The 24,587-nt window shown below is 42.1% G+C and overlaps 2 protein-coding genes and 1 pseudogene across 7 annotated transcripts in view; 2 read left to right on the top strand and 1 right to left on the bottom strand.

The window, feature by feature from the left end:
* The window catches only part of Mettl8 (methyltransferase 8, methylcytidine), a 135,534-nt gene extending 119,736 nt beyond the window's left edge, over nt 1-15,798 (bottom strand). For all 3 annotated transcript variants that reach the window (XM_004660241.2, XM_045147911.1, XR_006636818.1), the window contains exon 1: nt 15,605-15,798. The gene's annotated coding sequence lies outside the window, so the exon portion shown is untranslated. The remainder of the gene's footprint in view (nt 1-15,604) is intronic.
* Nucleotides 13,564-14,313, top strand: LOC123460235 (annotated as a pseudogene).
* Nucleotides 15,799-15,915: 117 nt separating the features above from the next.
* Dcaf17 (DDB1 and CUL4 associated factor 17) overlaps nt 15,916-24,587 on the top strand; it is a 42,025-nt gene continuing 33,353 nt past the window's right edge. For 3 of the 4 annotated variants that reach the window (XM_045147909.1, XM_004660355.2, XR_006636817.1), the window contains exons 1-3: nt 15,916-16,282; nt 16,802-16,905; nt 22,609-22,699. In XM_045147909.1, the coding sequence (XP_045003844.1) occupies nt 16,157-16,282; nt 16,802-16,905; nt 22,609-22,699 (321 nt within the window). In that variant the 5' untranslated portion in view covers nt 15,916-16,156. The remainder of the gene's footprint in view (nt 16,283-16,801; nt 16,906-22,608; nt 22,700-24,587) is intronic. The other variant, XM_045147908.1, reaches the window with a different exon arrangement.

The following is a 24,587-nucleotide window of genomic DNA, read 5'->3' as shown; positions in this document are numbered from 1 at the left end:
CCTGCTGCATACGGAAATGACGTCAGGATTCTGATGCAGCATGTGTAAGCCCTCCGAGCAGCTCTTGCCAGGCTCTGTGGCTGCTGCGTCACTCAGACACCGCTGCGTGTGAAGCACGAAACTACGTTAGGGATTCTCAGTTCTGGCCCTGCTTTGTCCTGCAACATTCCAATCTGCCTTTCTCTGTTATGAACAAAGTATGATGGATACAGTTTCACCATAGTGCCAACCAACATCAGTACATAAGCCGGGCATGGTGGTGCATTCTTTTAATACCAGCACTTAGGAGGCAGACGTAGGAGGATTGCTGTGAGTTTGAAGCCACCCTGAGACTACACAGTGACTTTCAGGTCAGCCTGGGCTAGTGTGAGACCCTACGTCAAAAAACAAGAACAACAAAACAGTATGAAGAAGGAGAAGAGATGTGGTGAAATCACAGAGATCCCCCAAATGAAAGAGCAAAATGGTCACAATGAACAGAATTAAACAATGACAGTTTGCTCTGTGCCACGCTTTACTTGAAAGCCCTTGACACATAGTAGCTCACTTAGTCCTCCCAAGAATCTATTTAACAGAAGGGAATGGAAGCAAAGAGAGGGTAAGCAATTCTAGTTATATATGGGAACTGGTGAGGCTGAGATCTGAGCTGAGGCAGCCTGGTACCCGAGCTCATCTAAAGCACTGAGCTCTGGGCTGGAGAGACGGCTTAGTGGTTAAGGCATTTGCCTGCAAAGCTGGTTCGATTCTCCAGGAGCCATGTAAGCCAGATGCACAAAGGGGTGCTTGCATCTGGAGTTCGTTTGCAGTGCCTGGCGCCCTGGCAGGTTCTCTCTCTCTCTCTCTCAAATAAATAAATAAAAATATTTAAAAATAAATAAAGCACTGAGCTCTGCTGCCTCTATACCACGGTATCTGCCACATTCCTGTTTCAGCTCTGAGGCAAACTTTATATTTCAGAACAGTTTCAGAAAAGCTGCAAATAATACAGACTGCCTGCATATCTGGTGAAACTTTGCCTCTATTATTCTATTATTAAAGTCTTACATTTATTACAATGATGCAACAGTAATACATTATTACAAACTTAGGTCCATTTTTTCTTCATGTCCCTTTTTCTTCTACCCAGGATACCATTTTACTTTTTTTTTTTTAGGATACCATTTTACATTAATTAATTCTCATCTCTCATATGACTCTTGTTTCTGAAAGAAACAATTTACCTGTTGTGTGAGGACCTTGAATTTTTTTAAAAAAGATATTTTATTCAAGCTGGACAGATTGTGCTCAGTTGTTTAGGCATTTGCTGGCAATGTCTAATAACCAGGGTTTAATTCCTCAGTACCCACATAAAGTCAGATACATAAAGTGGTACATGCATCTGGAGATATTTCATAATGGCCAGAGGCCTTGGCATACCCATCATACCCATTCTCTCATTCTCTCTCTCCCCAAACATTTAAATATTTTATTTATTTATTGCAAGGAGAGAGACAGGAGAGGAGAGAGAGAGAATGGGCAGACCAGGGCCTCCTGTCACTGTAAACAAACTCCAGATGCTACTTGTGCATCTTGTTTATATGGGTACAGGGAAACTGAATTGGGGCACCAGGCTTTGCAAAGCAAGCACCTTTACCTGCTAAGTCATCTTTCCAGCCCAGATCTTGAGTTTTGAGAAGCAATAGATATTTTGTAGACTGTCCTCTGCTAATATTTATCACATTTTTATGAGTATATTGAAGTTATTTTTTTTGTTTTGTTTTGTTTGCAGCTTGGTTTGGTTTATGAGCCCAGGGATTGAACCTGGGTCCTAATACATGCTAGACAAGTGATCTACCACTGAGCTTCCCATCTAGCCCAAGGTGAAAGCTTTCAAGGAGGAAAATCACCAAGATGATAATGCTATTTTTACCTTATCACATCAAGAGCCCATGCTCTAACATGACATCACTGCTCATGCTAACCTTGATTGCCTGCCTGAGGCAATGCTATAAACTTAGTCTCCTCCACACGCTATATCATGTTCTCTGGAAAGAAACCTACTAGGCAAAAGAAGGGGTGGTGGTAGCAGGCAGGGAAATGTATGTTCCATCTACATAAAAATTTTGGAATTCTTCTACACGGGAGAGTTTTCTCCTCCATTCACTTATTTATCTAATCTTTGTTTATATCCACATGGCCCGTGGATACTTGTTTGAAACTGTAGGTTATAAACCAATAGTACTTTATTGATTTCATGGCTCAAAGTGTTTCAGCCTCGGCCATTGACTTTTTAGTTGGTTCTTATAACCCTTTGACATCCTCATATCACTGGTTTGTTTTTAGCACTTGTACCCCTTGTGAAACTACATGATGCTGCAGGCTCATCTTGTTTATTCCAGATCCAGTTCCATAACCAGCCCTTTCTTCAAAAAGCCTGTTTCTTTTATTAGTGAACAGTTTGGCACTGGGTATGCCCTTTGCTTCTAGGCCTGTGGCTGACAAAGCAAAGAAATGTATGTGTGCATAGTAACCCAACCATATGCACATCTACATCTACAAACGTTTCCACATGGATACACCTACACGTACATTAAACGGAGGCCTCTGGCCCTGTTCCAATACTACATGGATCACATGAGTTTTCTGCCTTTGCCAGTCTTCCTCCTTCCACTCCACTGGTAAGAAACCTGGTTCTCATCACCATTGCTCAATGGCAAATTGTTCGATTCCAGTAGACATGCATAGTGGTTTCAGTTGTCACTCCACGCTGAGGAAGGTTCAAAAGAAAAAAGGGAACATGAGAAGGAAAAGCTGCCCCTCACCAGGAGAGCTGGTTAGCCTTCCTGCTGACCAAGAGTCAGGACCTCCAACACCATTGTTAAAGCCAAGATTGCTATAGAGTAGATAGATATCCCCTTTTAAGACCTCAATCAAACAAGTATGTTAACAACAACAAATCATGCTTACTTATGCCCAAAATGTTTGTAACCTTGAGATTAACTGCATTACCATCCCCTTCTCATCCCTAAACCAAACAATATAGTTCATAAAACCACCTTATAATTTCACTTACAGGGCTATAGACATGGTTTAGAAGTTAAGGCACTTGCATGCTAAGCCTAAGGACCCAGGTTTGATTCCCTATTACCCATGTAAATCAGATGCACATGGTGGCACATGCATCTGAAGTTTCTTTGCAATAGTTAGAGGCCCTGGTGCACCCATTCTCTCTCTCTCTTCCTCTCCCTCTCTTAAATAAATAAAATGTAATTTTATTTGCAAAAGGAAATCCTTTATGACAAGAGAAATAAGTTAGCAAGCTCATGTTTTTTCACATAATATTTAAACTCTAGTTAAATTTTAAGCTTGCTGGCTGAGGAGATGGATCAGTGGATAAAGTGCTTGCAGCTCAAGCCAGAGTACCCAAGTTCTAGCCCCTGACCCCATGGAAAATGCCAGAGGCATGGCTTCTGTAGTCCCAGCACACTGATACTGATGGTGAGATGGGGAAGCAGAGACAGGAGAACTTCCTGGAAGAATAAGGCAAGCTCAACAAAGAACAGCAGAGCGAGATCCAGAACAAGAAATCCTGTGACAAATGAAGTAGACAGGTGAGGTCCAACCCAAAAGTTGTCTTCTGACCTCCATTCAAGCCCTGTGACACACTTGCGCCCATAGTCACACATGAACACATGCATACACAAACATATACACACAATTAATCAAATTTTAAAAAATTAAACTTGGGGTCTGGAGAGATGGCTCAGTGGTTAAGGTACTTGCCAGAAAAACCTAACCGCATGGATTCAATTCCCCAGGACCCATGCAAAGCCAGATGCACAGGGTGGCACATGCATACAGAACTTGCTTGCAGTGGCTAGAGGCCCTGGCATACACATCCTCTATCTTCCTCTCTCTTATACAATAAATACAATTTTTTGATTTTTTTTTTTTTTTGAAGTAGGGTCTCATTCAAGCTCAGGCTGACCTGGAATTCACTCTGTAGTCTCATGGTGGCCTTGAACTCATGGCGATCCTCCTACCTCTGCCTCCCAAGGGCTGGGATTAAAGGAATATGCCACCATGCCCAGCCTTAAATACAGTTTTTTAAAAAAATTAAGCAAGTTTAACCTTCAAGCCATGTTGCAAATTACATCATTTGAGCAACACACCTTAGAAAGCCACAGAATCATACATATAGCATTACAAACACTCCTAAATGTTTCAGGCTCTAATCCCCACACTTGAACTTAAAGCTTGTACTTCCCCTCATCTTAATAAATTCATTACCATTGCTTCCTTCTGGCCCATTTTCACATTGTTTTCTTCTGCATAGTCAAGGATCCCACTTCACGCGAGTGGAGGTCCTATGGGGAAGGGATTTGGCAGCAGTACCACACAGTGTTTCCTCAGCACTGCTGATACCTCTGTGGGAAACGAGACTCACAAAGATACTCACATCAGCATTTTGCCCTGGCCATCTCACTGGCCCCCCCCCCATTTCCCTCCTCCTCCTGGTGGTGCTGGGAATAGAATCCAGGTTCTTGTGCATGCTAGACAGGTGCTCTACCACTGAGCTACAGCCTCAGCCCACATGGCACCTACCTGTAAATACAGTTAGATTCTCCCATCTTAGTCTGCATTCAGTCTTCAAATCACAACTCCCCACCCCCGCTAAATTGTGTGTACCTAAGATTCACCGTGAGGCTCAGTGGTACAGTATGCAGTTGACATGTACAATGGATGGAGCTTGATTCCCACCATGCACATGCGCACACATGCGTACATGCACACAGACACCACAAAGGATATCTACATGGAGAAGAACAAAACTACAGTCCTGTCTCTACATGGAAACCAACTTGAAATGAATCAATGACTTTAATGGAAGACCTGAAGCTAGAAAACTGATAGAGAAAAACGTAAGAAATACTTAAAAATATAAGCACTTTCAGGAAAGGACTCCAGTTGCTCAGGGAAAATGATGCCAGTTGTCAAATGTGATCTTTTGAAATTAAAAAGCTGCCAAGTAAACAACCAAGAGACAACTTAGAGGACAAAATGGGAGAAAATCTTTGCCAGATACATATCTGACAGAGGATTAGTATCAAGAATATGCATGTGGGGGGGGGAATTAACATGGGATTTTTTTTATAATCATGGAAAATGCTAATAAAAATTTTAAAAAAGAATATGCAAAGAACACCAGGCATGGTGGTGCATGCCTTTAGTCCCAGGCAGAAGTAGGTACGAGGATCACCTAGAGTTCAAGGCCACCCTGACATTACATAGTGAATTCCAGGCCAGCCTGGACTAGAATGAAACTCTACCTTGGGGAAAGAAAGAAAAAAAAATATGCAAAGAACTCAAAAAACTAAAAGATAGGCTGGAGAGATGGCTTAGCACTTACGGTGTTTGCCTGCAGTTCAATTTTCCAGAACGCACATAAGCCAGATGCACAAGGTGGCGCATGCATGTGGAATTCGTTTGTGGTGGCTGGAGGCCCTGGAGCGCCCATTCCCACCCTCTCCCCAATAAAGAAATAAAATATATTTTAAAACAGCAACAACAAAAGCAAACAAACTTAAAAAAAAACAAACTAAACTAAAAGATAGGAAACCTAACCAATAAATAGGCTAATGAAATGAACAGATAGTTCTTACAAGATGAATTACAAAGAGCCAATAAACATATGAAAAATGTTCAGCCTCACTTGCCATTAGAGAAATACAAATGCAAACTACACTGAGATTCTATCCCACCCCAGTCAGAATGGTAGTCATGAAGAAAATAAATAGCAACAAATGCTAGTGAAGATATGGACGAAAGAAAACCCTTCTATGCGATTGGTAGGAATATAAAATAGTCCGTGCACTATGGAAATCAGTATTGAGGTTCCATATGCCTCAGCTATTCTACTGCTGGGTATCCACCCAAAAGATTCCAACTCAACATATCACAGATACATATATATATATATATATATATATATATACACACACACACACATATATACACATATATAGTACATATATATACATGTATATATACATGTATATATATGTATACACATATATACATGTGTGTATACATATATATGTGTATATATATATACACACACACATATATATATGCTGTTATTGCAACACTCTTCACAATAGTTAAGTTATGGAACCAACCCAGGTGTTCATCAACAAAATACTGGACCAAAAAAAGGAGTTTATATAAACAATGGAAATTTTCAGCCATGAATAAGAATGAAGTTATGACATTTTCAGGAAAACGGATCCAACTGGAGATAATCATACAAAGCAAATTAAATCAGTTTCAGAAAGATAAATACTGCACGCTTTCTCTCATGTTTAGATCTAAATTGCATATAAACACATAAAATCATACATGTAGAGATGGCACCAAACAGAAGCGAAACTGTCTAGGGGAACAAAGAACACCCTCTTTCCTTCCCAAACCCCATTTCTGTTGCGCTTTTCCTAACAGAGGACGTACTGGTTACCATATTTGCTTCTCATTCCTTTCCTTTCCACCACGTTCATATTTGTAAACATATGTGATCTCATTTCAACTCTAAATGTATCCACTTAGTGGATGATTGAGGAAAAAAAAAAAGAGAGAGAGGATGAGTGGCTGGTGAATGTCTCGGTAAGAGGTGGCGCTGGCACTGGAACGTGTGCCTTTGACTCCTGGCACAATGCGCTTTCCACTACACAGCCCTCCTCCTTTTAAACTGTAAGCACGACCTTGCACAGTGAGGCAAGATGAAGGTTGAAGTGGTGGCCAAGAGATCATTTCAATTCTCTCTCATATTAACTGAAGCTTTTACAGTAAAAATATGGGGAAGTGGAATCTAGTTCTGAAAATTTGGTGACTTGATACTTCAGAAGCTTTTGCGCTACACAATATCGCCCAAATGCCGGAGAAACTTTTTTTTTTTAATATGTTAAAATACATCACTGAGCCTGCAAGAAAGAGAACTCAGAAACCAAAAGCAAGCAAAATTCCGGAGCTGGATGAGCACGAGAGCCAGTCTACAATGCTTGAAAATCCAAACATGTCACAAAATTTCCCCTAAATAAACTCATTTGGTTTAGCATTAGGAAATGTATTTATGGGGCTGGGAAGATGGCTCAATCAGGAAAGTGCTTGCGGTGCAAGTATGAGTTCAATCCCCAGAGCCAGCGTGAAAACCAGGCACAGTGATGGCAGCTTGACAGGGATCCCAGAGGTAGGGACAGGAGAAACCCTGGGGCTTGCTGGTCAGCTAGTGCAGCTGAATCAGTGAGCTCCTGATTCAGTGAGGGAACCTATCCCCCCAAAGAGAGAGAGAGATGGGTGTAGTGGCACATGCCTTTAATCCTAGCACACAGGAGGGAGAGGTATGAGGATCGCCAGGAGTTCGAGGCCACTCTGAGACTACATAGTGAATCCTAGGTCAACCTGGACTATAGTGAGACCTTGCCTCAAAAAAGAAAGAAAGAAAAAGTAGAGAGTGAGTGAGGAAGACCAATGTTATCTCTGCCCTTCACATGTGTATACACATGCTTGGGTATATGTGCACGCATGCACATACATACACACATACATATGAAACGTTTACATACATACATGCATCAAAGAAGTAAATATGGGCTGGAGACATGGGTTAATAGTTAAGGTGCTTGCCTGTGAAGCCTAAGGACCCAGGTTTGACTCCCCAGGTCCCATGTAAGCCAGATGCTCAAGGTGGTACATGTGTCTGGAGTTTGTTTGCAGTGGCTGGTGTGCCCGTTCTCTCTTTCTCCCTCCCTTGCTCCCTCCCTTGTTTCTCTCTGCTTGCAAATAAATTTTAAAAAGTAAATATATTTATGTAACTTATTGTATAATATAATTAAAGCAAAAAATTATATGATCACCTCAGCAAATAAAAAGCATCCGGGAAGCTGGGGAAATGGCTCAGTGGTTAAGTAAGGCACTTGCTTGCAAAGCCTGTGACCAAGGTTTGATTCCCCAGGACCCATGTAAAGCCAGATGCACATGGTAGTGCATGCATATGATGTTTGCCTGCAGCAGCAAAGGCCCTGGCACGCTCAACGTCTCCCTCTCTCTCCTCACAAATAAATAAAATATTTTTTTAAAAAATATTTTAAAATAATAAAATGTTTAAAAAATATTTAAAATTATATTTGAAAATAATAAAAGCATTAGAGCTTGGCATGGTGGCACATGCCTTTAAGCCCAGCACTCGGGAATTAGAGGTAGGAGGATCACTATGAGTTTGAGGCCAGTCCAGGACTACACAGTAAGTTCTAGGTCAGCCGGGGCTACAGTGAGACCCTATCTCCAGAAAAAAAAACAAAACAAAACAGGGTTGGAGAGATAGCTTAACAGTTAAGGTGCTTTCCTGCAAAGCCTAATGACCCAGGTTCGATTCTGAGGGGCACATGCATCTGGAGTTTGTTTGCAGTGGCAGGAGGCCCTGGCACACCCTTTCTCTCTCTCTCAAAGAAGAAAACAAATATAGTATTTTTAAAAACCATAAAAGATTCACGTGATAAAATTCAGTATTCATTCTTTCATGATTAAATATCACATAAGCCAAACTTTATTAAATGTAGAATTGAAGAAAATTTCAATAAAGAGAAGCTGCCAAAAACCTACAACTTTGTCCTTGGAAAAATATTAGAAGTACTCAATAAAGGAATACATTTTATTTTATTTTTTTACTTTAACAAGAATCATTTCTTGTTTATCATTAAAATGAAGGGTTCACATCTTAAAAAGAAAGAGATCTAGAAGATAAAAGGGTTGAGAGGTAATAAAACTATCACAATTTCTTGAGGGCAAGATTGTCTATGAGTAAAAAAAAAAAAAATTTTTCCCAAGCCTACAAATGGGTGTAGTAACAAACACCTGTAAGCTTAGTGCTTGGAAGGAGAGGCAGTAAGACCAGGAGTTTGAGCCCAGCCTGAACTTCATGAAACAAAACACTACAGAACGCAGAGCGTTTTCAAAGTTGTTCAAAGTTATCAGTAGTCTGATTTTATAATCATCAAGACTGAGAAAGTCACTTTATGAAAACATGTAGTAGAAAATGGAACAATTATGTTTAGGACCTTTTCAGATATTGATGGAAAATTCTTTCTAATCAATCCCAAGCCAAACTTCATTTCATGAGTTTTCATGAAACTCAAGTAACATTTAAAAATAGTTTGTGGCCAGGTGTGGTAGCACACGCCTTTAATCTTAGCAATCAGGAGGCTGAGGTAGGAGGATCACCATGAGTTCGAGACAGGCCTGGAGCTACAGATTGAGTACCAGGTCTGCCAGGGATGGAGTGAGACCCTGCCTTGAAAATAAAAAGAAGAGCTGGGAGTGGTGGTGCACACCTTTAATCCAGCACTCAGGAGGCAGAGGTAGGAGGATCACCATGAGTTTGAGGCCACCCTGAGACTACACAGTGAATTCCAGGTCAGCCTGGGCTAGAGTGAGACCCTACCTCTAAAGCCAAAAAAAAAAAAAGAAAGAAAAATTCAAAAAATTTGTGTGTGTGTGTGTGTGTGTGTGTGTGTGAGTGTGTGTGCGTATGTGTGTGTGTTCAGATGCACATGCCCAGTGTACATATGTGCAGAGGCTGGAGGAGAATGGAAGCTCTATCACTCATCCATGTGTTTCCTTGAAATGGAGTCTGTCACTGACTGAACCCAGAGCTGCAATTTTGAGGGAGGGGGTCAGACAGACTCACTAGTGAGCCCCAGAAATTCTCCAGTGTCCACTCCCCAAAGGACTGGGGTTACAAACGTGCATGGCCATGTCCAACTGTTTATGTGGGTGTTAGGAAAATTGAACTCAGGGTGAATCAGGCCCTCTTAGGTCCTGATGCTTGCATGTCAAGCACACTTTCCCACTGAGCCATCTCTTAAGTCCCTCAAGTAGCAATTTTTAAAATCAAACATTTCTAAAGATATAATCTAAAGATATAACTTGATACATACTGAGAAACAGAAAATACAGCTTTTTTTCCATAACTGAACCATAATATCTCTGTAGGAGCAAAAAACTTTGAATGTTCAGTAAAACTGCAATTATGATATTCAATAGCCCCAAATAGGAGCTCAAGTTTTTCAGTCAGATTTTGCTGGCATCGTATGGTGTGATGGCAATGTGAATATCACCCCCCATACACACATCAAACCAAGGCTGCAGTGATGTTGCCTGATGTCATATGGGCAGGTGCTTGCATTCATTAGGCATGTGCTTTTGAATTAATTTTTGGTTGTTGTTGATGCCACAATTTCCTGGATTCCTGGGCCATTGCCAAGGCTCTTGGTTTCCCACCAGGAATAGATGGTAAGACCCTATTGCTGAAGACTCCACATACTTGGGCTGTAAGATCACTGAGAAATCCTGCTGGAGCTGAGCTGCAAGCCTCCCTGTAGACCAGCTGACAGAAAGCTGCAATAAGCTATGCTGCATGCAGCTCTGTGGGAGACAGAAGTCATCAGTGGAGAGAAACAACAGTGGACACTTGTGGTGGTTTGATTCAGGTGTCCTCCATAAACTTAGGCGTTCTGAATGCTAGGTTCCCAGCTAATGGAGATTTGGGAATTAACACCTCCTGGAGGGAGTGTATTGTTGGGGGCGGGCTTATGGGTGTTATAGCCAGTTTCCCCTTGCCAGTGTTTGGCACACTCTGCTGGTCCTGTTGTCTATCTGATGTTGGCCAGGGGGTGATGTCCAACCTCTGCTCATGCCATCATTTTCCCCTGCCATAATGGAGCTTCCCTTTTTCCCCCAAAAGCTGCTCTTGGTTGGGTGATTTCTACCAGCAATGTGAACCTGACTGCAACAACACTGCAACACGTAAGTTTGGCCAGCAAGGCCAAATGAGCTAACAGGTGCAATAGTCTCATGTCTGTTATGGGGGAAACCAATCGCTCTCTAATTGGACTGGAGGCCTGCTCCATGGGAAGGAATACATGTTTGGTACTGAAAACCTATGACAGGGGAGGTCATGAGCCCTAGGGGTGTAACATTTGCTGGTGTCTGGCTAAATTCATATATTATGCTCCCCAAACTGCCCAGTAAGCACTTCTCTATATATTAATGCTACTCTCACTTTTTAAAAATATTTTTTAGTTTTATTTGTTTATTTATTTGACAGATAAAGAGGAGGGGAGAGAGAGAGAATGAATGGGCATGCCAGGTCCTCCAGCTACTGCAAACTCCAGACGCATGCACCCCCTTGTGCATCTGGCTAACATGGGTCCTGGGGAGTCGAACCTGGGTCCTTTGGCTTTGCAGGCAAATGCCTTAACCACTAAGCCATCCCTCCAGCCCTACTCTCACTTTTTATTAGAGAAGCTTCTCTTTTCAGATGGCAGTGACCTCTGGGTTGCCTCAAAAGGCAACATGGTTCTGAGAAAAAGTGACAGAAGAGTGCTTAGCACTAAAACATCTCTATCACACCTTCTAAGGCTCAGGGTCTATTGCGGAAGAGGTGGTGGAAATAATGTAAGAACCAAAGGAGGGGTAGGACTCCTTATAATGCACCCTTCCAGACACAAAATGGCCTGGATGTCCATGACCTCGCAGTACCTGAAACTACCTACACCAGACCAGCCTAGTAGGAGGAAAAGATGATGACACCAAATTAAAAGAGAGACTAATTGGGAGGGGGAGGGGATATGATGGAGTGGCATTGCAAAGGGGAAAGTGATGGTGGGAGGGAATCATCATAGTTTATTTTCTATAATTATGGAAGTTGTTAACAAAAAAATTAAATAAAAATATCTACCTTACAGGCAGAATCCTTAGAGACTTAAGTATTTTTAATTTTTTAAATATTTTTATTTATTTGCAAGCAGAGACAGAAAGAATGGGCAAGCCAGGGACCCCAGCCACTGCAAATGAACTCCAGATACATGCACCACCTGTGCATCTGGCTCTATGTAGGTGCTGGGGAATTAAACCTGGGTGGTTAGGCTTTGCAGACAAGCACCTTAGCGGCCAAACCATTTCTCCAGCCCAGATTTAAGTATTTTGGAAGCTACTGCTTATTAATAGAGTATATATCATATATTTTATTAATATTTATAAGAATATAGACACAAAATCTACATCTGTGCTAAAAGCACTCAAGTGCTTATAACAGAGTCTGTACAAATATTGGTTTTGTAGACAATTCACTCATTCAACATACATTACATTAACCACATTTTAAGTAGTGTGCAAAAGAGGAATAATATTATTGCTTAATTTCTGCCCAGGTTTGTTCTAATGCAGTACCACAACCATATGCAGAGGAACATGGAGGTATAGACAAGGCTGTTTAGCTGCAGGGGTCAGGAAAAAGATCCAAGTAGAACTGCGACACCTTGGAAGACTCTTAAGTTTAAATGGCTAAGAAAAGGAGAGGAAGAGAGTTCCATATAAAGACAATCTCGGGCTGGAGAGATGGCTTAGCGGTTAAGCGCTTGCCTGTGAAGCCTAACGGCCCCGGTTCGAGGCTCGACTCCCCAGTACCCACGTTAGCCAGATGCACAAGGGGGCGCAGGTGTCTGGAATTCGTTTGCAGTGGCTGGAGGCCCTGGTGCGCCCATTCTCTCTCCCTCCCTCTATCTGCCTCTTTCTCTGTCTGTCGCTCTCAGATAAATAAAAATATTAAGAAATAAATAAATAAAGACAGTATCAAGCATAATGACATACTGGCTTAAGAAAACGGACAAACATTAGAGCCAGAAAAGCAAACGTGGAGGGTGGCCAGAGATGAATCTGCATGTGTGAACCGGACAAAGACAAAAGAGTGTCCTCTATACTGCACTAAGAGGTCTGAGCTGCCCTATATACTATATAAAGCCTTAGGAATTTGAATATGTATCTTTAAGGCTATGGGATTTTTCTAGAAGAAACTTTGTATTTTCAATTTGGTAAAAATACTTTTTTTAAAAAGTATTTTAACAAAAAGATACTCTGAACCATCTCTATGACCATCTTTGACTTGACTTCTATCACAGGATTTCCATTCACATATTTGTATTTAGGAATATACTACTCAACACGCAGTACCATTTAACATTGATGCAGAGCAATGAGAAAGAAAGAGGCTAATTATGTAAATGATGCTGCCAAGTGATATTCGTAAGAAGAATTGAAAAACATTTATAGGAAACTGACCTTGAAGTACCACTGGTTAGAATCCAAAGGAAGGAGACATGTTTAAATAGACGCTGCAAGTTTACAAAGTTCACTCAGATAGCAAGAAAAGGGAATTATGTGACAAAGCAGGCAAACAGGTAATTAAGAAAGGTGGGGCTGGAGAGATGGCTTAGTGGTTAAGCGCTTGCCTGTGAAGCCTAAGGATCCCGGTTCGAGGCTCGGTTCCCCAGGTCCCACGTTAGCCAGATGCACAAGGGGGCGCACACGTCTGGAGTTCGTTTGCAGAGGCTGGAAGCCCTGGCACGCCCATTCTCTCTCTCCCCCTCTATCTGTCTTTCTCTCTGTGTCTGTCGCTCTCAAATAAATAAATAAATAAAATTTAAAAAAAAAAAAAAAGAAAGGTGGAGAAAAGGTGGTGGTATTGGCTCCCCCATGGACATTTCTGATGTGTTTTTGGAGGCAGTGGAGGGTGCAAGAAGAAAAAAAGAGAGGTAAGGTGTTGTGCATTTACTCTCAACAACCTTAGACTTCTACAATGACTCAACAAGAACACTGGCCCTGCTGAAGAACGTGAAGGAAAGTACGAAAGGAGCAGGTGAATTCTGCCCTCAGTGTGGAGATACCAGAATGCAGTAATAATCAGACAGGGTAGGGCATGATTGAGCAAATTCAGTCTGTGTAAAAGGAGCACCAGGGTCATGGAAAACATGTAAAAGCTGCAATGGGAGAGAGAGAGCTTGAAAGAAGAAACTTCTGTAAATTTATATTGGTGCAGGCATGAAAAACAGACAACAGACAACATTCCACGGTGAAGGAGAACAAAAGCCAGGGCTGGGGCCAGGAGATATTATTGGGTTAGATAAGAAACGGGTTGTTTTTACACAACCAGAAGACCTTTCCATGCGCATGGAAGGACACATGGCAGGCTGAAGCCCTGTGTGGCTTCCCCAAACCAATATGCACTCTTGACACCCAAACCATATTGATCCCCTCATCCCCAGGTCAGAGTGTTAAGAATGGAGCTATTAAATGTGCTCTAAATAATGGCATGTCACTTATTGTTGGCCATATGAAAAGGGACACCTCTTCTTCATTAACTTTAAGGTTAACTTTCCTGAAAATAGCTTTCTGTACGGGAAAGCTGCTGGAAAAACTCCTTCCTGGGAGGAGTTAAGAGAATGATGAAAGGATCAGGTGGAGTTAGGAGTTTGATGCAAATCAGGATAGACAATGCTATTTCGATGGAGAAGAAGCGGAAAGCAGACCAGCATCATCCCTGGTGGTGATCAGTGTCAGCCCTCTTAATGGGGCTAGTGAGTAACCATCACTGTGGGCAGTTGTGAAGGACTGTGATCATAATGTGTTCACTACTCGCCATTGGTTTTTTTTTTTTTTTGTTTTGTTTTTTTTTGTTTTTCGAGGTAGGGTCTCATTCTGGTCCAGGCTGACCTGGAATTAACTCTGTAGTCTCAGGGTGGCCTTGAACTCATGGCAATCCTCCTACCTCTGCCTCCCAAGTGCTGGGATTAAAGGCGTGCGCCACCACGCACGGCCATTGTTTTGTTTTAATGTTCAACTACAGAAGTGTTTTTAAAAGTTAAATGAAAAAAAAAATGAATGCAAATACAAAAACTAGGGAAGGGAGGCCACAGAAAGACAATAGGGGGCAAAGAGGAAGAAGAGAGATGATTATTTCGATTTAGCACTGATTTGAATTTCACTTTTCAGCCAAAGCAACTTGATTCCAGTTTTCTCAGTGACAGCTGCATTTCATGAATTACCCAATTAACCATTGTAGTGCTTTCTAAAAATACACAAAGCACTCCATCCTACACTATAAACAAGCCATGAAAAATCAGCAAAAGCCAGGCCCTAAAGGAAATGCATCAAAGATGAAAAGAGATTCAGCTTATATATATTATATAATTATAATTATATATTATATACATATCATATTTATATATGTAATACATATAATACATATTTCCTTTGAGCACTTACAAGTCCACGTGGAAGGTGCAGACATCACCCTAAAGGGACTTACAACAAAGCAATGAGACACATCTGGCATATGGTTATTGAAATTTTAGTATACTGGGAACTTCGAAAACACACACACACACACACACACGCGCGCGCGCGCGCGTTGGGCTGTTATCTTTTATTTGGAGAAGTCAACCTGGATTATTTAGGCAGTCCAATCAGAATGTAAGCAATTTCTTATTTTATTCCCTATAAGGAAAAAAAAAATAGATGCAAGAAGGAAAACCACAAAACCATCCAGGGTCCCTGCTGGCCACACACTGGCGGACCTCTGGGAAGAAGTAATTCAATCATACTTTGGTGGGAAAGCGAGGATCTTCCAGCACTAATCATAACATGAAAGCACAGTGTTTATACACCCACACAATGTTTAAGCCAGCCTCATCCACGAGGTCCAGCGAGCGGCTGCAGGGAAAGTCGCGGGGCGTACCTTTGGAGGGTCCCACGGGACACAGCGCCCCTTCGGGCACCTGGCCAGAGACTCCCAGAAAGTCTAGGGTTGATGGGCGTCGGGGTACCAGGGCTGTAAGGAACGGATCTCCAAACACTGAGGGACCGGCCGAGGAGGCGGACCCGGAGACGGCAGCACAGCGCCCCCCAAGGGTCTCCCGCGTGTCGCGTGCTCACCCGGAAGGCTCGCCCGCAGCCCCACACTGGACGCGAGGAGGCGTGCCCGGGCCGAGCCCCGCTGCCTGATGGGAATTGTAGTTCTGGGAAGCCGCCAGCGGGCACTGGGAACTACATTTCCCCGCTAAGGCTGCGACTACGGTGGGCCGCGAGGTACAGCCGCACGCATGTCCGCTGTCGGGCAGCGTCTGCGGGAAAGGCCCAGAAGAGACCGTTTGTTCTTTTCTTTGCCTCTGTGCCCAGGTGGTGCCAGCTCTGCTTTCTCTCGCCGGTTACCCATTGCCGGCCTTCCACTTCAGCTTTGCCTTGAGGGGCGGAGGTGGCGGCTGCTACCCCAGCGGACCCCCGCGCCTCCATGGGCCCGACCCCGAAGTCCAACGTGTGCAGCCAGCTGAGTCGCCGCGCTCTGGGCTTCTTTGCTCGGGACGCGGGCGTGGTGCAGAGGACGAACCTGGGCATCCTGCGGGCGCTGGTGCTGGCGGTCAGGCTTCCTGCGGGGGGTGGCTAGGGCTCCCCTTGAAGAGGGTCGCCTGTGGTCGGGAGGAGGATGCGTGCCCTGCATCTGAGATGTTAGTGGATAAGGGTTAATAGGGGTCCCCAGGTGATTTTAGTTTTCACCTGTATTGGCCTTCCTGCAGTTCATTTTGCATAGTTGGGCACCCAGTTGAACCAAAACGTGAGGTCAGAGTGAGGACGAATTAAAAATAAAGCCTCTAAATAACTTAACATCAAATTACTTTGAAAACGTAGCCATGCCTTCCATCCCAGCACTCAGGAGGCAGAGGTAGGAGGATCTCTGTGAGTTTGAGGCCTGTCTGGGACTACAGAGTGAGTGCCAGGTCAGCCTGGGCTAGAGTGAGACCCTACTTCGAAAAAAAAAAACAAATACAAAAAAAAAAAAAAAAAAAAGACTTTGAAAACGATAGATAGCCAACAAAATGGTTGCACAGGAGAAGGCTTATGAGTTCTTTCCTAAACTGAAATTCCTCGTTCCTTTCAGGAAAGTACTAAATTTAAGAATGTTTGGACCACTCATTCCAAGTCGCCTATAGCCTATGAGAGAGGAAGAATATATTTTGACAATTACCGGTGCTGTGTCAGCAGGTAACTTCACATCACTTCTTAGTGTTAATTTTAGCAGTGATTCTCCTGGCTCTAGTTTTTCTACAAACACAAGGCTTAATGAAATGGGATAACGGGCCCAAAATAAAACTTAAGTGGTTAAATCCTTTAAATCCGAAGTTGCAGATTTCATCTTTGTAAGTACGAACTTAATGAAGTTACTTGATAGTGCAGGCAAAATGGTAGGAACTATTTATTGTGTTATAATACTGAATAGAGTCAAGAAAGCTACTGACTACTTAGATGCTCCTTTAGCGAATGATTTATTTTATTTATTTATTATCATTTTTATTTATTTATTTTGGTTTTTCGAGGTAGGGTCTCGCTGTAGCCCAAGCTGACCTGGAATTCACTATGCACTCTCAAGGTGGCCTCCAATGCACTGTGATCCTCCTACCTTGGCCTCCCCAGTGTTGGGGTTAAAGGCATGCGCCACCTGCCTGGATATATGTATTTTCTTTATGAAGTACTTTTTTATTTTGGCGGGGGGGGGGGCAGTGTTTCAATGTAGAGTCTCTCTCTAGCCCATGCTAACCTGGAATTCACTATGGACTATCAGGGTGGCCTCAAACTCCTAGGGATCCTCCTACCTCTGTGTCCTAATGCTGGGATTAAAGGCTTACACCACCCTACCCAACTAAAGTTTTTCTCACTCTCTTTTTCTCCCCCCCCCCCTTTTTTTTTTTTTTTTTTTTTTTTTTTTTTTTAGGTAGAGTCTCACTCTAGTCCAGGCTGAGCTGAATCTCACTCAGTAGTTCCAGGCTGGCCTCAAACTCATAGCAATTCTTATTTTTTAAAAAAATATTTTATTTTTATTTATTTAGTTGAGAGAGAGGGAGGGAATGGACACACAGGGCCTTCATCCACTGCAAATGCACTCCAGCGCATGTGCTACGTTGTGCATCTGGCTTACATAGGTTCTGGGGAATTGAACCTGGGTCCTTTGGCTTTATGGACAAATGTCTTAACCACTAAGCCATCTCTCCAGCCCTCTTTTTAACTTATTTATTGGAGAGAGAGAGAGAATGAATATGGGTGCACCAGGGCCTCTGGCCACTGCAAATGAACTCCAGATGCTTGTGCCACCATGTGCATCTGGTTTTACATGGGTACTGAGGAATTGAGGCTTTGTAGGCAAGTGTCTTAACCATTAAGCCATCTCTCCAGCCCATACTGAGAGAAAAAAAAGTCAAGCAAAAGCATAATATTTACAGATCCAAAAGGTTTTACAGTCAACCTCATCCACAGCTATCCAATGTAAGGCTGAAGGGAACGTCACAGTGAAGTGACCCCTCCCCTCCAAGATTAAAAAGTTATGGAGTTGCTACTGTTGTTTCGTCTCATTTGCCTCAATACTCCCCCTTTTCCTTAACTCAGTGTTAAGTATTATAAAGCACACACACACACATATGTATGTATGTGTATATATACATTTTTTTTATTCAAGAGGGAGCGAGAAAAAGAACGGGTCCACCAGGGCTTCCAGCTGCTGCAAATGAACTCCAGATGCATGCACCACCTTGCGCATCTGGCTTACGTGTGTCCTGGGGAGTTGAACATGGGTCCTTTGGCCATGGACCCAGCCAAAGGACCCAGTTTTGATTCTCCAAGACCCATGTATAGTCAGATACACAGTGAGGCCCTGGAGTGCCTATTCTGTCCCTCTCTTTCAAATAAATAAGTTTTTAAGCAATATTTTATTTATTTATTTGAAAGAGAGAGATAAAGGAAGATAGAGAGAATGGGAGCACCAGGGCCTCTAGCCACTGCAAACTAACTCCAGACACATGCTACCCTCTGCATCTAGCTTAAGTGGGTACTGGGGAATTGAACCTGTGGGCCCTTAGCCTTTGCAGGCAAGTTCTGTGTAATTCTTATCTCTTATTCTTGCTTCTCTATACTTAAGGTGCTTTTTTATACTCTTGCTATCTTCAAGACTTTTTCTTTGTTCTGGACATTCTATTGTTTGCATGTGATATACTTAAGTATATAAATTTATCCTGCTTCATATTCTCTGAACTTGCTGAATTTGTTTAGTGTCTCATTAATTTTGGAAAATTGTGTGCCATCAGTATTTCAGTTATTTTTTTCTCCTTGCATTCCCAATATGGGCTTATTGAAACTTTTCTAGTAGTCCCATAGTTTGTGTATCTTTTCTTCTGATTTTTTCTTCTTTTTCATTCCTGTTTAGAGAGATTGTGACCTGTTTTCTAGCTCACTGATTACTCAGCTGCTTCTAGCTAACTAGTAAGCCCATCAAAGGCATTCTTCATTTATGATTCTCACCCTAGCCCAGGCTGACCTGGAATTCACTATATAGTCTCAGGGTGGCCTCAAATTCATGGTGATCCTCCTACCTATGCCTCCTGAGTGCTGGGATTAAAGGCATGCACCACCATTTATTTGAGAGAGAAAGAGAAAGAAGCCACTGGAAACAAACTCCAGAGGCATGTGGCTCCTTGTGCATCTGGCTTACATGGGTCCTTAGGCTTTTAAGTGCCTTAACCGCTAAGCTATCTCTCCAGCCCCCAACACACTTCTTTTTAAGTGACTCTCCTGGGGTAAAAACTGAGCAGATGAAGGGAATACCAGCCTTAGGTTCTTACTACTTGCCTATCTCAGGATAGAAGAAAGATTAGGCCAGTGAGGGCCCTATTCTGTGTTGTGAGCCTGAGGTAGAGCCTCCATTTAATGTGTGGGACCTGGGAAGAAGGGAATCCCACCTTTTGACAAACACAGGGCTCAGCCTAATAATGATACAGGATTAGGGGGTTGAGGGATTTGAAAGAATTTATGAACCCCAAGTTTTGAGTTCTACCTTTAACAAAGAATTGATAAAAATGGACTCAAGAAGGATAAATTATGAATTATTACATATATTGGAGGGAATTACAAATTGTGGGGTTTATTTAAGGGGGAAATCACAAATTGTGTGTTTTAGGAAACAAGCTCTCATGTGGAAACACTGCATAGTTTATAAGGTTCATTTAAGAGAAGTTGAGGTTTGGGGGGGAATTGGAGTTGCAAGCATGTAGACTTAAGAGAAACTAACGCTTTTAAAAAGAACTTAGGGTAAAGCTGAAAATGTGGACTTAAAAGAAACTGAGGCTTTTAAAGAGAAATTGGGGTTAAGCTGCTGGCTTATGGAAAGAGAATTTAGGAGCTTGTACAGGGAAACTTGAGAACAGCTCACACATGGTAGATTCAGAAACCAGAGGAAAATCGTGTATGTAATCAAAGAGAGAAGTTACCCCAAACTATAAAGCAGAGAGAAGCAGAAAAGCCATCCAAACCAAGAAAGTTTTGTGTTCTCCCCCACAACCACCCAGCCAGGCTAGACTCACATGTATCCTAGTGGCCCTAGTGAAGAGAGGTAGGCAGGGTGAGAACGTTTTTAGACTGTCGTGAGACTAGAGTGGAGTTCCAGATAGGAAGAAGGCAGGAGCCTTTATAGGCAAGGGAAGACCCGGTTGGAGTGGTATATATTGGTTTTCTCTGGACCTCAGTCTAACTAAACCTTCCTGAAAAAAGGTAGGTTTTGCTTATCCTTCAATAACACATCACTGGAAGCTGGGTGAAACATGCTGCTGTCTTACTCTTCCTGGGAAGACAGCTCTCAGAGCAGCAGTTTGGAGCTGAGATGCCATCTTGTTGAGAAAGGAAGGAGAGAGAATGCATAGGTTCAAACACCACAAGTCTACCACTATTACTGAGCCCTAGGTGGTTTTCTTTAATGAGTCCTTGTGAGCTTTATCTCACTAACCATTTCTAGAGACTAAATTAAACAGTCCTTTTGTAATTCTCATCACTTTTGCTGAAAGTGTTTCTATAAAGCCTTGCATGCTGTCACGTTAGAAATGGAAATCTGGATACTCTCTGGTATGATCATGTACTCATTGTCACACCTAGCGAAAGGAGTAAGAATTTTGCATCACTTAACACTCAGTATGTAACTTTCCAAAGGTGGAGGCACTTCTTTTATTTTAATCAGCGTTAATGTCATTAATTAACATTCCCGTGGTAAATTATATAGGAGTTCTTTAAGAGGCCATCCGGTGGCATGTTACCAGTAGATTAGGATCGCACATGAGATTGCTTTCGTTCCTATAAAATTCTGTTTGATTTCAGTATCAAAAATGAATAAAGTGCCATTCTAAAAATTGCTTCTTATAACAATAGTTGAACTTTAAATTTCATTTCATTAGTTAGAAAGAAAGAGGGAGACAAAGGGAAAGGAAGGAGGGCCGGCAGGCAAGTTGAGGAAGTGGCTCAGAAGTTAAAGACACTTGTCTATAAAGCCTGTTGGCTCAAGTTCAGTTCCCCAGAGCTGGTGTAAAGCCAGAGGCAAAAAGTGGCATACGTGTCTGGTTTGGGACATTTGGTTACAGCAGCAAGAGACGCTGGCATGTGAATGTGTACACATGCACGTGCACATGCATACGTGCATGCATGCATGGAAATAAATTTTTGTTTGTTATTTTTGAGGCAGGGTCTCACTAGAGCCCAGGCTGACCTGGAACTCACTCTGTAGTCTCAGCGGGTCCTTGAACTCACAGTGATCCTCCTACCTCTATCTCCGAAATGCTGGGATTAAAGGTGTGAAGGGAGGAAGGAAGGAAAGTAATCAATAGAAATATTGGAACTGGCTGGGTGAGGAGGCAGTCCTGTCACCCAGCTGCTCAGGAGACTGAGGCAGGGACAAGCACTTGAGCACAGGAGTTTGCAAACAGTTTGGGCAACATAGCAAGACTGTCTCAAAGGACATAAATAAAAGACACCTTTTTTTTTTTCACATCAGAAATACAGTGTTCACTTTTTTGAGGGTTCTGGGGTAGCTGATATACTGGGGATTGAGCCTGGGTCATACATGCCAGGCAAGCACTCTACCACTGACCTTCCCCAATCCTTTTTAAGTTCAGGGACAGTGTCCTGCTAAATAGAAGTTGCTTGAAAATACAGTGTTCGGTATTAGTGGAAGAATTAAACATTGAATCTGAAAAAAGAAATTAAGGAATTTATCTTTTTGTATCCACAGATTTTCATCCTAAGGTAACTACTATTTTAATCTGTGAGTTTTCATTTTTTAAAAAGACTTGTTTTTATTTATTTATTTATTTATTAGAGACAGAAAGAGGGGTAGGGAAAAGAGAGAGTGAGAATGGGCGCACCAGGGCCTCCAGCCACCGCAAACAAACTGAAGAAGCATGTGCCACCTTGTGCATCTGGCTTACATGGGACCTGGAACATCGAATCTGGATCCTTAGGCTTCACAGGCATGTGCCTTAACTGTTAAGCCATCTATCCAGCCTGAGTTTTCATTTTTAAGCATCAGAATAATAGTATGAATTTAATGTATTCAACAGAGGTATGTTCAGGGTTAAAACAACACAATATCATTTAATTTTGGAAAATAATGTCCCGATAACTGTATATAAAGGAAAATCTAGAAGAAAATGATCCAAAATGTGAATGTTTGCTTTATAGTATAAATTTAAATTTTTTTCCTTTTTCAGATTATTTCCTATGTCCTATAAACAATATATTATAAATTCTGTGATTAAGAAAAAAATCAATTAAAGAAAGCAAATTGTAACATGGTATTATAAATTTTATGAAAAAAATCTCAAGTCTGTCCAAATACTGCCCATTATTAATAATAATATTTTATTTTTTATTTTTCCCCAGTATTGCATCAGAACCAAGAAAACTTTATGAAATGCCAAAATGTTCCAAATCAGAAAAAATTGAGGATGCTTTATTATGGGAATGCCCAGTGGTGAGATTTGTTTTAGAGTATCTGTCTCTGTAGTACTTTTAGCTTAGAAGAACTGCTTATTGCTAGTATGTTGTAAGAAATGATAAAGATCATGGTGATTACTGAATCTTTAGAGCAACCAAGAAGAGACTGTATCTTTTTATGTGCATTTTGTGTACATATGTTCAAATGTGTATGGGTGCATGTGGAAGTGAGAAGTCAATACTAATTTCTTCCTGGATTCCTCTTTACCTTATTTATTGAGGTAGGGTCTCTCACTGAACTCAGAGCTCGCAAATTTGGTTGGATTAGTTAGCCAGCAAGCCCGAAGGATCTTCCTGTCTCTGTTTCCCCATCATGCACTGCCATTTCTTTTTTTCTTTTCTTTTATTTGAGAGAGGGAGAAATAGGCTGGTGTGGGGTGGGAGGAGGAAAGACTGGGCGCACAAGGGCCTCAAGCCGCTGCAAAGGAGTGCGCCCCTTGTGCGTCTGGTTTATATGGGTCCTGGAGAATCGAACCCGGGTCCTTTGGCTTTGTAGGCAAGTACCCTAACCACTAAGCCATTTCTCCAGCCCCATTTAATTCATTTATTTTTGGTTTTTCGAGGTTGGGCCTCACTCTAGCCCAGACTGACCTGGAATTCACTCTGTAGTCTTAGTCTTCAGGCTGGCTTTGAACTCACTCCTCTCACCTCTGCCTTCCAGGTGCTAAAATAAAAGGCATATGCCACCACATAGAGAAAATGGGCATGCCAAAGCCTCTAGCCATTGCAAATGTACTTCAGATGCATGTACCACTTTGCACATCTGGCTTTATGTGGGTACTGGGGAATCAAACTCAGGTTGTTAGGCTTTGCAGGCAAGTGTCTTACCTGCTGAGACATCTCTTCAGCCCCTCAGCCCACTCAAGGTTCTCACTCAAGCCCAGGCTGACCTGGAACTCCCTCTGTAGTTCTAGGCTGGCCTTGAGCTCACAGTGATCCTCCTACCTCTGCCTCCCAAGTGCTGGCATTAAAAGCATGTGCTAACACGCCCACCTAAATAAATATTTTTAAAAATCCTGTAGCAGCTGGGGAGGTGGCTCAGTGGATAAAGTGCTTGCCATGTGAGTGTGAATCCCTGAGTTCAGATCCCCAGGCCCTCATAAAAAGCCAGAAGCTGTAGGTGGGCTCTTGTAATCCCAGTGCAGCTACAGCAAGATAGGTGGAGACAGGAAAGGTTCCCAGTAGTTCACAGAGCAGCTAGCCTGCCAGATGGAGCCATGAACAATGATAGACCCCACCTCAAATGAGGTGAAAGAGAAAACCAGTGCCCCAAAGCTGTCCTCTGACCTCCATTTGTGTGCTGTGGCACATGCCATGCCTGTCCACACACACACCCCAACAAAAGTTTATAGCAATATATTGTTAGTTTATGTGCTCTTAGTATATATAGAAGAGATCGTTCCACTTACTATAATGAAACAAATTATTTTGAGCAACAGATGTGTTTTAAGATCTTGGAAAGTATATTCTTCTGAGTTTCTTTCATGAATGTTGTTAAGGATACAAATAAAAAATACAGAAGGTTAAATTCATCAGGTCAGCATTGCCCTGATATGTATTTTCCAGGCTACTGTTTTTGAGATGTTAGCTGGTACATAGATGCCAGAGTAATTGAGAGGAACTGGGATCTGGAAAGGTAAGCTTAGAGCATTGTAAGTTTAAGAGCTAAACAAGTTCCCTTACAGAGTTACTTCCCAGTCTTTAATACTAATGATACTCACAATAATCCTATAGGCATGAAGATTTTCAAGCCATTTTCTCAAAATCATAATCATAAGGCTTCCTTTTTTGAGGAATATTTCTGTTTTGTTTTGTTTTGAGGCAGGGTCTCACTTTAGCCTTCTCTGGCCTGGAACTCACTTCAT

This window comes from Jaculus jaculus, chromosome 4 (assembly GCF_020740685.1).
Source record: "Jaculus jaculus isolate mJacJac1 chromosome 4, mJacJac1.mat.Y.cur, whole genome shotgun sequence".
Taxonomy (NCBI): domain Eukaryota; kingdom Metazoa; phylum Chordata; class Mammalia; order Rodentia; family Dipodidae; genus Jaculus; species Jaculus jaculus.
The sequence above is the reverse complement of the archived record's forward strand: the minus strand, read 5'-3'. Positions and strand labels throughout refer to the sequence as shown.